Source organism: Triticum urartu, chromosome 4 (genome assembly GCF_003073215.2).
Source record: "Triticum urartu cultivar G1812 chromosome 4, Tu2.1, whole genome shotgun sequence".
In the NCBI taxonomy this organism is placed as follows: domain Eukaryota; kingdom Viridiplantae; phylum Streptophyta; class Magnoliopsida; order Poales; family Poaceae; genus Triticum; species Triticum urartu.
In genome coordinates, this window is record NC_053025.1 from 440,417,742 (window position 1) to 440,429,947 (window position 12,206).

The 12,206-nt window shown below is 40.5% G+C and overlaps 1 protein-coding gene across 1 annotated transcript; it reads right to left on the reverse strand.

Annotated features, from left to right (window-relative positions):
- Positions 1–2,380: 2,380 nt before the first annotated feature.
- On the reverse strand, positions 2,381–9,537 carry LOC125551936 (kinesin-like protein KIN-14F). The gene is made up of 19 exons (XM_048715349.1): positions 9,217–9,537; positions 8,938–9,104; positions 8,725–8,853; positions 8,302–8,544; positions 8,128–8,199; positions 7,948–8,016; positions 7,746–7,841; positions 7,482–7,592; positions 7,326–7,407; positions 6,738–6,833; positions 6,445–6,618; positions 6,266–6,372; positions 5,980–6,158; positions 5,704–5,865; positions 5,356–5,609; positions 5,102–5,265; positions 4,832–5,020; positions 4,217–4,665; positions 2,381–2,804 (listed from the first exon to the last, which is right to left on the reverse strand). Exons 1-19 carry the CDS (start codon positions 9,335–9,337, stop codon positions 2,669–2,671), a joined length of 3,000 nt encoding a protein of 999 aa, XP_048571306.1. The 5' UTR covers positions 9,338–9,537; the 3' UTR covers positions 2,381–2,668.
- Between the last annotated feature and the right edge of the window lie 2,669 nt (positions 9,538–12,206).

Sequence of the window (12,206 nt, forward strand, 5' to 3'; positions counted from 1 at the left end):
AGTGCTAAGCTAACGGATGGGTCTTGTCCATCACATCATTCTCTAATGATGTGATCCCGTTCATCAAATGACAACACATGTCTATGGCTAGGAAACTTAACCATCTTTGATTAACGAGTTAGTCTATAGAGGCATATACTAGGGACACTCTGTTTGTCTATGTATTCACACACGTACTAAGTTTCCGGTTAATACAACTCTAGCATGAATAATAAACATTTATCATGATATAAGGAAATATAAATAACAACTTTATAACAACTTTATTATTGCCTCTAGGGCATATTTCCTTCAAAAAAATCAAGGGGTTTAGAGAAAGTTTGAGTATAGTTCCTTCACAACTGTAAAGTTGGTTCAAAAACTAGTTTGAATTCCTAGGAAAAATTGGATAGATAAATTTGGCTGAAATTTGGTGTAGGGAGGTGATTTAGGAGTATGGAGGCACTGGTAAAATTTCTTACCATTTTGGTACTCCTAAATAGTACTTCCTTCAAAGTGCTCCTCTCTGGACACAAACTTTGGAGAATTGTTGGGAGAGATTGGCTTGGCAAAAGAATGCTAATTTTGGCATGCTCAAGAGATTATGGACACCCTCAAAGTGAGTCCAGAAACAAGAATTGGATGCTATGCTCACCCTGAGCATGAGATCTTGAGCATATTCAAGGTTTATATGGTCCAAAGGATTTATGATAATTTTATGGGAATTTTTGGAAAGGCAGAAATATAGGTTGCCTCACAACCTAGGGCAACAGGACTATTCCTTTTATAGGAAAAAGAATATTAGAATGAAATAGAATTTGTGGTTGGGCTAGGATGGAATGACATGGTCTTGGCAAAGTTTTGGATATTTTAAACCATTTGGAACGGAAAAATTATCTCCCCACATTTTAAGTCCATAGAGTCATTCCGAAGAAAATCCAATGTCAAATTCAAAGAAAGCCAAATGAGTTTTTGAAAAGAGAAGGTGCCAAAAATCAGGGAAACGTGGGCACAAACATCAGGGTGTGAGACTCAAACGTGGGCACAAACATCAGCATGAAGCATAGACAACACCATACATGCACCCTCCCCCATCTACCCTCAGTCTGTTATGTGATGACACGGTAACACGTGACCTAAAACACCTAGGATGAATGACATGAGTAACCAAAGTGTAGGTCGAGGCAGTGAAAATATTATTCGATGACACGAAGCCGACATCAAACCACACCCGAAGCTTTCAGAGCTCCTTATTTGTAGGGAGCTTAAAGTTGAAGCCATTTCGAAATCAGGTACTCCTAGTTTCTTTTGGGTGCTTAACAATTTATTAGGTTATTGAGGTAATAGGAAAGGAACAACCAAGATAACTTCTAATGGTGAAGACAAGACACACTTAGATGATCCACGATAAGTCAGGGTGTGCAAAACCGAACCAAAAAAACAAACTGCACTGAAAATTCAGGTTTTTTAGGTTTTGGTTTCATTTTTGAAATCTAAAAACCATTTGCATTTTGGTTTTTTCGGTTAGAAACCAAAAACCATTTGGTTACACCAAATTAACCAAAGTTGAGATTTTTTGGGTTCAAAAGCGTAACGGGCTGCTATAGTGTAGTACTATCTAGGCCATTTAGTGCTTCAAATTTACGTAATTAGCCTGACTGCTTATCCAACGTCCCTTCTTTATCCTTTTATAATTATTTCTTCCTCATTATGATATATATCATGCATTTAGACATGGAAAAGTTATGTGTTGGCTCAAAAATTCACGTCAACTTTGGTTAATTTGGTTATTATCGAAACCGAACCGAACGTAAATGGGTATTACCGAAACCGTATCGTATCTATGTATAAAACCGTATAAACCAAAGTATAAAAACCATATAAACCATAAACCGTATAAACTGAACAGTATCAAACCCAAAAAACTGAATGCACACCCTGACATGTAAGGGGTTTCACACAGTGGAGGTTCTACCTAGGTTTGGGCCCTCCGTTCTAGGGTAACACCCTACTCCCGTTGGATGTTTCTCTCTTGTATGATGTGGTTACAATGTGTGATCTTGTCGATCTGCTTGGAGCTATTGAGCTGCTAAGAACTTGCTAAAACTTGTCTAGAATTTATCCTAGCTTCTTCTTATATAGGGGTGACGAAGCAGCATGATATAATGAGAAATATTAGCACGGAGAGAATGCTAACATAAACCAGCAAGCATATTCATGTGGTATTCAGATGCACTGCAGTCAGTTGCTTAAAATTGGGTGGGGGAGAGGGGGCTCCATGGACATCATTTATTCAATCAAAACAATCCCAGCCAAAGGGTAGAGTGTCATTTAAGAAATTTGACAACAAGAATCAAAGCGCATTGAAGATTGCTTTTATGAAAAGATAAAAGCGTTCAAAGAAACAAAAAATGAGCAGCTTTTTTATCAATAAATTTCCTTTCTTTTCCTTATATTATATATTATGAACATGACAAGAATTGCCAAAAACTCAACAATGCCTGATAGGCCAATAAAAAAAAGGTTAATGGCCTCACACACCAGCTGCTGAGATCACAACTCGCCACACTGACACAATCAATTGGACTTATTGTCACTCACTCCTGTACTTGAGAAAACTCTCGCAACCCCTCATGACAAACACTGAAAGAAAGCCAAGAAAAAAAATACACAATCATTTTAGGAATCTCTACTTCGTACCAGAGTGTCTACCGTTTGATGAAAGCCTTCTGCTATCGCTACCACTTAAAGGTTGCCTTCCAGATCTGTTTTGTCCATTTGAGGTTTTTCTTGACGCTGATGGTATTTGGGAGTGACTTGGTGTCCTGATATAAAGAAAATGAAAGAAAAAAATATTAGTCTTTAGGTAGAAAACTTGATAAATCTTATGCAATGGTCTGCTATTCTGTCCCTGTATATCAATCCTTAATTTCACTATTATCAAATATATCACAAAATTGAGCGAAATTAAAAGAAAACATATGTTCAGGTAATTATTTTCTAAAGGCGTGTCCAATTAATTTTAGACAGTTCATTCAGAAGATCCAACATTAAAATTCCTATTGCCTTCTAAGAGGTGAGAGGTTATTACTTATGTAACATTTACTACCATTCAAGGGCAAGGAAGACTTTTCGTTACATATTGAATGAAGTACATCTGGGTATAATTAACTATCCTTCTAATGTACTCCCTCCGCCCCATAATATAAGAGCGTTTTTTACACTAGTGTAGTGTCAAAAACGCTCTTATACTATGGGATGGAGGGAGTAGATCTCAACAGAAAAAATTAATTGTGTCAAGGAGCTCCTATGTTTTTTTTAAAGATGCATCAATAAATTACTCCCTCTGTCCCATGGGACGGAGTGAGTACTAATTTCGCCGTAAATGGTAACCTAATATTTCCATGTCAAATACAAGCATAAAATTGAGAAAGATAAGCATAGACGTCGTTGGAATCGTAAAAAGTATTTCAGATACAAATCATACAAAAAAAATTGGAGTTCAAATATCTTGAACTAAAACCACGACACTTATTATGGATCGGAGGGAGTACGAAGTAATAAAAAATTCTTTAGTTCGAAAGTAGATCTTTTTTGTAATACTAATCTTACAATAGTATAAGAACATGTAGTTTGTACATTATCAATGTACATTTACAGTCATAATCATATCCTACCAAAAACATTTTGAAATGAAATACACGAAAAATCTTAGCTTCCAATGGTAATCATATCATACCAATAATATTATTTTGGTATTCATATGAGTCAAGAAAATAGTTTTACATGATGGAAAGGAACAATTAGAGCATTAAAAATCTTCCTTCTCTACTCAGTAAATCACTAAAATAAAAATGCCCTTCAAAACAGTTTACTCTTGATCCATGGACGGCTAACATTAAGCTCTCCTCTTACTTCTTAGGTGGTAAGTGGGCCATCCTAACAGAGACCTTAGATGAAACAATATGTACTTGCGGATATGCGGTCCAAGCTAATGAAATTCCAGAAGTCTAGAAGCTCTACGGTCAAACTTGGCAAACAACATTCTCGAAATTCGCTGTCATCCATGTTCATCAATGAAATTTTCCTCTTAAATAATGCACTGGCCAACCTGTATCGCCCAATCACTAATTTTACTAGGTGGCTGATCATGTGTTTTGTTTCCCATTCTAATAATCAAATTAATACACAAACTTTGTTTGCTGTAATGTTAACTGCATTAACATAAAATGCTTACCTTGTATCTGAGGCCTCTCTTATTTTCGGTTGTGGTTTCTTTATCTTTGCCCCACTTTGAATAACTGAACTGTTTATGCTTGGAACATTGAACTGCCAAAGTGCATCTGATTCTGAGGAATCACTCGTTGCAACGTCAATATCATCGGAATCATCGGTATTCGTTGAGCAAAACCGAGGTCTTTGCTGCTCATCTCTCAAACCTGAATGGTATCTTTGGTAAAAGAAGTCAGGAAGAGCCGTGTTGTCTCCTTCCCAATCACCAAGAGAGTGATTGTTGTTCACCACAACCTTATCTACCCAGTCCCCACAAACTGTTTCCCTTTCTTCTCCCATCTGAAAATTCACCCTTGAATTACTATCTGGCCACGAAGGAGAATCATTTGATGCTAATAAATCCTGAAGATCAAAGCTTGGTTTCTTTTGTCTCAATTTAGGATTGGGTCTAACCTGTAGAAAAATCAAACCACACATGATTGTAGAAATACTGAATGCGTCAGCTGAAAGGACAGTGAAGTACAATCAGTGCACTAAGATTACATGCAGACCTTTTACTTCTATGTGGATCATTCAATTTATGTGCAAGATCTGATGCAGAAGTTAATGGCATTATTACCTCTATGTTTCCGACATCCTCCATTGGTTGCCTGAAGTTAGCTTGGCCAGGCAGCAAATCACAACTGCCCTGTCGCCTATTTGAAAAAACAGGAGAAGGCATCTTCGTGTTTAATGCTTCAGAGTGGCGAGTAATGTTTTGCTCCGATCCTGAATCTTTCATTTGTAATGCTGTTTTCAGTCGAGAAACCTGAATGGTAACAGCGATTGTGAATGTCTTGAATAATAAAGGACAGTAAGAAAGGAACATATAGTAGTAGCAGGAAAAAACCTGCTCCTTGAGCTCTTTAACTTCTCCGGATTCTTTATTAAGTCGAGCAGCACCAAGTTCAACCGTAGAAACACGCTCGGCAAACTTCAAGGTGCTTATGGTTTCTCCTACAGCATCACTTTCCGGGCTTATATGAACAAACATCAAGGTTTTGGCCTGACCTCCTGTTAATACATTGATGTAGGACAATGAAAAACAATGCAAATTGTACTCAATAGTCTGATGTACTAAGAATTGCAGGAGAGTCATCTTACCGAGAGAATCTTGGAGGAGTTGTGTTAATTTACTATTCCTGTAGGGTACGTGAGCATTCTTCTGGGCAAGTGAAGCAATTACATCCCCTAAGGCTGACAATGATTTGTTAATATGCTGTGCTTCTTTTAACCTTTCTCCGGTGACCTCTGACTTGTCAATCCGCTCGCTGCCTGCAAGATCAACTAAATGCATGCAGCCACGGATAATGTTCCCTGAAGTCAAATCTTTTCCTTGGACATGAACAGTTAAACAACTGCAAGTTTACAAGAATATTTCATTATATTCCATAATTATGTTAAATATTACTTTGAAGTAACTCTGTTGCACAGAAAAGGTTGTGAAGTCACCTGTGGGAACGACTACTCCGGTCGTTTAACGCAGTGGCACCCACAGTGCGATTCCTGTGTCCAATGTTCATCAGTTCCATTACATCCATCGTCGATGCCACACGGACAAGGCTTGCATCCGGCACATTAATTCCATTTTGAGAATTATTCCGAATCTCTAATGTATATATTTGTTAAAGAAAATTATTGGTATGACAGTATAAGGATTTTCGTGAAAGCAATGTTTTAAAAAGAAACTGACACAATTTGACAGAAATATGATTTCAGTAAGGATATCTTTTGTTGAGACCATCAGTGATGAGTAGATCCCTGACTTGTTCATTGTAAATCTCGATCATTTGCACAGCAATATCATAGACAAAGGTTCCTTTTCTTTTTTCAGCAAGGTTAAATAGGTCCCCAAGTGCCCGATAGTTTACACCTTGGGTTTGCTCAGTCATATTCTTGGGTCCACTCTAAATAAAACCAAAAGAGAAGATGTTAAGAATAAAGAAGGCCTCCGTGATAAATAGGTATTACATACAGAAATTGTTGGCATTGTGCTATTGTCCTCACTACTCACCATTGTGAATGTCTTGCCTGATCCAGTTTGGCCGTATGCAAAGATACAAACGTTGTACCCATCAAGAACAGAGCGAATAAGGGGTTGAGTATCTAAGAATACCTCATCTGCATGACAGAATTTCCTGTGAATTTTCTTCCACATAAGATACTAAAAAAAATAAGAACATGGTAAAATACCTTGAGTTGAAGATGGTCCGAAAACCTTGTTGAAGCTAAACGATTTCCGGCCATCCTTTCCAGATTTCGAAGGAGTAATGATGGTAATATTTCCATCATCAATGCAGCCCACAGTGGATGAACTTACTTGTCCAGGTAAAAAGGGTCGTATCCTACAATACACCCTGATACTACCTAGAGACATGACATACAGAAGAAATTTCATATTTTAGGCAATAATTTTTCTCAGTGAACCAAAATTTTCCTTAATTGGATCAGAAACTGGGTGTAAAAATTTATTCAAACAAGCATACCTTTAAGATCTTGCACTTGATTGTACAGTTTTCTATTTTCTTCAAGAACTTTGTGGTAACCGGAGGCAGCATGTGCAAGGCTAAACAGATGCCTTCCTGAAATTAATTTTGCAAATAGTGATGTGGAAGTGAAATTATATCAAAGTAGTAGTGAACCACCCAAAGTACACTCATATACGGAAGAGGATTTGTAGCACCGGGGTGCTCCACCCCCCTATATGAACATTAAGTTCAAAAAACACAGGGAAATTTGAAAAAAGAAATCTGTGATTTTGGGATATCAAACTTTGGTGTCCAATCTAATTTCGTGAAAAAATACCAGGAAACCTATCCGAGGCAAAAAAGACAAAAAAAATCCTATGTACAGAAAAAACTGTTTGGATAGATTTTAGTTCAGACTATTTCCTTCGCCAGGGATACTTTTCCTGGTATTTTTTCACAAAACTTCACACGGGAGTGGATTGGGCACCCAGGTTTTATATCCCCAAATTCCAGATTTTTCCGAATTTTTTTGGTATTTTTAATATTCAATATTCATATAGGGGTGTGGAGCACCCAGGAGCTCCTGTGTATTTCCCACTCATATACCTAATATGTTGAGGTCCTCAGCGTACTTCATTTGTATAAACTCCATACCCGCTCTTGTTGTTTGAAGATTAGCCTTAAGATCCTATAGACAAGAAACATGAACAGCACTGTAACCGCTGTCAAGAATTATGAAGGAAATGAATACTAAAATACTACCTCAAGATGCTTTGACTGCTGTTGGAGAATTGAATGTTGCTTCAGTGCCACCTTCCCTGATGCTTCTTTTTTTGTTTGTTTATGCTTGGAGTAAATCTCTGATGTATCCATCTACAGAGGATGATACAAAATTTAACGTTGGGTGAAAGCCAAAAAAATAGTAAATGGTAATCCTAACTATCACTGTTAGCAGCAGACGTACTTACTAGAGGAGTAAAACAAAAAACATTGTTGAAGCATAAAGAAGAGTAATTTATAGCTTGCCTTTCTCTCACTAAAATTAGGAGTGGCCTCGACGAGAACCTTAGATTTGGAGAAGCATTTGGTGCTGTCTGTGCCATTTTTCAGAGCAGCTTTCACCTGTCCCAATGGATTGATTCTGGTTATCACATTGCCAATTGCAAGCACAACGTAGAAGGATACCAAAAACAAGAGACAAATACAGAGAAAATGACACTGAACATACCAATTCATTTTGGCCCTTCAAGCAATTCTCGAATTCATCGACGAGTTTACCCAGCATCGACTCTAAGAGCTGCATACAAACAACACAACGGATGAAAAAGGGAATCCAATTGGCATACGTATGTCCCATTGAATTAGTAATAAGCCATCAAAAGAAACTTGGGGAAGCAGATTGACCAACCTGCGGAACTTCATCTGGCCTCTTGTCGGACAAAACCGCGCTGACCAGCATTTTCAGCGGACGTGACCTCGACTGTTTCAAGACAATAATGCATCAAGCCACTAAGCAATTAAGCAGATTCCATCTAGTATCAAATTAAGACGAAAAACAAACGTGGCAGTGCATGGAGCTAACCATGTCACCGCAATCAAGATGGGCATCGCCATTGAATCCAGCATCCTCATAGGGTGCTTCCCCCTCGTTCATTGATTGGCACCTCCGGAAAGGCTCCGAGTTCTTCCTTACCAAGGACTTGCCGGAAGCCGAGGGTTTCAAGTTCCCCCCGTATTTCCACAGCCCGGTGCCCCCGCATTGTTTCCAGTCGCCGTACGACTTCAATGCCAGCACGCAGTTCACCACCCTGGCGTTCTTCCCTCCCTGCGCTCGGAAAGGCAAAAGAGAAAGAGAAAAAAAGGCGCAATCAGGGTCACAGCACAGCTCCACGAGAGAGTGCGTCTAAAGCAAAGATGCCCGTCATAAGCGCTTTGCTGGAGCTGCAAGCAAGGCCGCGTGGGGGCGACTACGCGGCACACGGACGGGGGCGGCCCGACAACGAACCTGCTCCAAATCGGAGGCCTCGAAGCACGGCAAGCCGATCTCCTGCGCCGCCACCAGGAAGTTGCGCACGTTCTCGAAGTACTGGAACGCCGACAGCGCGGCGCCGTCGACCGAGTCCGCCGTGACCACCTGCGGGTAGCGTCACTACTTGTCAGCAGAGCAGAGGCGAGCGGCGGGGGCGGATCAAACTGACGAACTCAACGAGCGCTTTGCCTTCTGGACCGCGCCTGGGTGGACCCTGTTGAGCGCGCTGCAGAGGATCTGGCCGTTGCGGAGGCCGAGGCGGAACTCCTCCTCCGACGGCTCCTCCGGCAGGTCCCGCCCGGCGACGGCCCCCACCGTGCGGCGCAGCCACCCGGCCGCCTCGTTCCGCCTAGCCGCTGCAGCAAGCGAAGCAAACTCATTCAGCAACGCGCGCGAGCCAGCCGAAGCGGCACAGATAACTGAAAAAACAGGTGGCGACGCGAGAGCGGGCGGGAGGGGAGCGCTGACCGGCTTCCCCCGTCCTGCGCGAGGCGAGGTCGCGGTCGCTGAGGCGGCAGCCGTGCTCCCGTAGCACGTCCTCCACCACGGCGGCCGCGGAGAGCGAGAAGAGCGACGCCGCCTCCGCCATCCGGGGCGCCCGGTTTTCGGTTTGAAAATGGACGGTGGAATTAGGCCGTCGCCGAGTCCATCAATGCTCTCCCTCTCTCTTTCTCTGCGTGGTGGTTTTTGGGGATGGTTATAATGGAGGGAGCCGGAGAGGTGGGAGCTTTGTGGGTAGCGGCGACGCTGCTTGCCTGCCCGCTTTCCTTTCGGCTCCTTCGGGTTTAAACAAACACAAACAATTGTGGTTAGTGGAGTGGAATGGGGATTTATATATTTCTCGTCTTCCCTTTCGCCTCCTCCTCCGCCTTTCCTTGTCTTCGCCGTTCTGGGGTTTTGTTCGAGTAAAGTGCACTCTGCTCTCCACACCCATGTTGATTTGGTTGCTCTGGCTCCGCAACTATTCACTTTTTTTTTGACACTGCTAATCGCTGTCATTTCTTTTCAATCTGTTCAGCTAAAAGACAACCACCAACTATTAGCAGTTATTATGATTCTTTTCCGATACGATCCTCCTTGCAGGTAGGAGCGGCAACAGATGATTTGACTCTTGATGAAACATACGGTGGATCCTTTTAAGGATGGGGGATCAAGTACTAAACCAATTCAATGATGTAGGACGTGGAGTTAATTTTAAAGAAAGCATGTTGGGGCAGTCTAGGGCCTGTACAATGGAGTATTCTAAAGTTAAAAAAAATCTCAAAATAAATAGAAATGTACCTACCATGTATAATACATTTCTGTAAGTTTTCATATTGGAATGTGTTTTGGTGCAAACTACTCCCTCCGTTCCAAATACTTGACTTCCATTTGTTCAAAAATGGATGTATCTATATATTAGAACATGTCTAGATACATCTATATTTTGATAAATGGAAGGCATGTATTGTGGAACGAAGGGAGTACATATTAATGGGATGTTTGGTTTGTGACTAAGATTGTCTTAACTTACCACGCCTAACCGTAGGCAACTTCGTTTAACTTATGAGTGTGTTTGGTTCAAGCCTTACCTTAGTCAAGATGCTTTTGCCACACCAGGGCTTCGTATCATACACTTAAAAACTACGGCAAGATTTTCTTACGCCGTGGTTGGATATCTATATTGGAAGCCTTTGTATTGAATTGGTCTCAATACCAATTCAATAAAGAAATTGTAATGGACATAAATAAGAATTTCATTGCTTGGATGATGTATTGGATCCTTTTCTGACCGTTGTTCCGGTTCGAATGCGAAACAGCCGACTTGAAAGTTTGGGAATACAAAATCCAATTCAGGACTTCGGTACGAACATCCAACCGCGGCATTAGACTCGCCAACTTGTGCCTCTCATTTTATTGAGCCAAACTTAGGCAGGCTTGGCGAAAACAAGTGTGTGCCGACTGTGGCATTGCAAGACCTGGAACCAAACTGCACCTAAAATATAGAAGTTTACGACTTTTTTGTCCAGCTCACACCAAAACGTGTATCATGAAATTTTACAGATATGTAGTGTACATATCTATATACATCTGTATTTTTTCTATTTTTTAGAAAAAATTAAAATATTATTTTCAATTTTCAGAAAAATTGAGATGATAATTCCACAAAGGTTCGTTCCTACATGTTCAAAGAAAAAGCCACACAATTGCTTGCTTACATTTTGCCAAAACTTTCATGTCTGTTTAGCACAGGGGAGTATATATACTACTAGTACCTGCCGCCTAGCCGTTGACAAAGTCGTGTCGGCGTTTTCCGATGACACACGCCATGACTTTACCCATTTCAATACTCAAACTCAGTGTATAAGACATACTACTAGTAAGCCAAGTCACAGGACTGATATGCTTTTAATTCAGAAGAAAAGGACTGGTACTTCTCCCCACTCAAAATGCATGCGATTTTGCCAATTGGAATGCCAACTGTTCTTCGACCCATAATTTGTTTTTCTGCCATTTTTGTTCCTAGGCTAGGATCATTGCGTCCAACCGTACGTGCCCAGGACACGGGGACTATATATAGGAAGGAAACGTCCAAAGAGCAAAGTTTTTGGCAAGTTTTACGTACCACGAGCGATATATGACCAATGCAGGAAATGAATGGAAGATGGAGTGTTACACTCAGCCGTACCTACCGTGGCCATCACTAACTAACTTTGCAGTGTACGACGAATCATTATTTTCGTTGTTGCGTGGGGCAGCGTACGATTAATCTCGGGATCACCACCAACTCAGCATGTTTGACCTTGCCTTGAGTTACGATCCACCCAACCCGTAGGGCACAGATCTGGATAGGAAGGGACGCCACAAGATTTCAGCTACTAGTTCTTGAGAAAAGGGATTTCAGCTCGTCTTTTAGTACTACATATGTGTAAAATTTCACACCTTGTGGCGTCCATTTGTAGTAGTTATTTGGCTTCTTTATTCCTGATTATAAAGAAAACGATTGAAGTGCAACACTCCATCTGTCTCGCATGTTCCCGTGAATCCCACTCAGGTTCAAGAAGTTTCAGTGCGATGGGGGATTAGAGCATCTCCCATTGCTTTCACAAAAGTGAAGCACAGTTAGACTATCCACAGTGATTTCTCTCTTAGTACTCGGCTATCTCTACTTATTTAAAAAGAATGTAAAATTCTTATTTTATCTTTTTCCCACCATCTTTTCGTTCAATCTTTCATGTATGATAATCAATCAACTTAACTTACTTATCTTTTGAACCAATTTTATTTTAATTTACTTATCAAACTTCTAATCAAAATATAAAGTAATTCATGGTCAAAATTTGATAAACATTTATTTACACAATCACATTATTATGGAAAATCACAAGCTAACGTACTAGAATATTTATATCCCGTTGCAACGCACGGACATTGTTCTAGTTTGCTTAGATAGTCTCACACCTCTCAAACCCGGTCCA

Coding starts and splice junctions, on each gene's coding strand:
- LOC125551936 (XM_048715349.1), bottom strand. CDS start 9,337: ATGGCGGAGGCGGCGTCGCTCTTCTCGCTCTCCGCGGCCGCCGTGGTG. Junction 8,854..8,937: donor ACCCAGGCGCGGTCCAGAAG/GCAAAGCGCTCG, acceptor CGCTACCCGCAG/GTGGTCACGGCGGACTCGGT. Junction 2,805..4,216: donor AGAGAGGCCTCAGATACAAG/GTAAGCATTTTA, acceptor TCTTTATATCAG/GACACCAAGTCACTCCCAAA.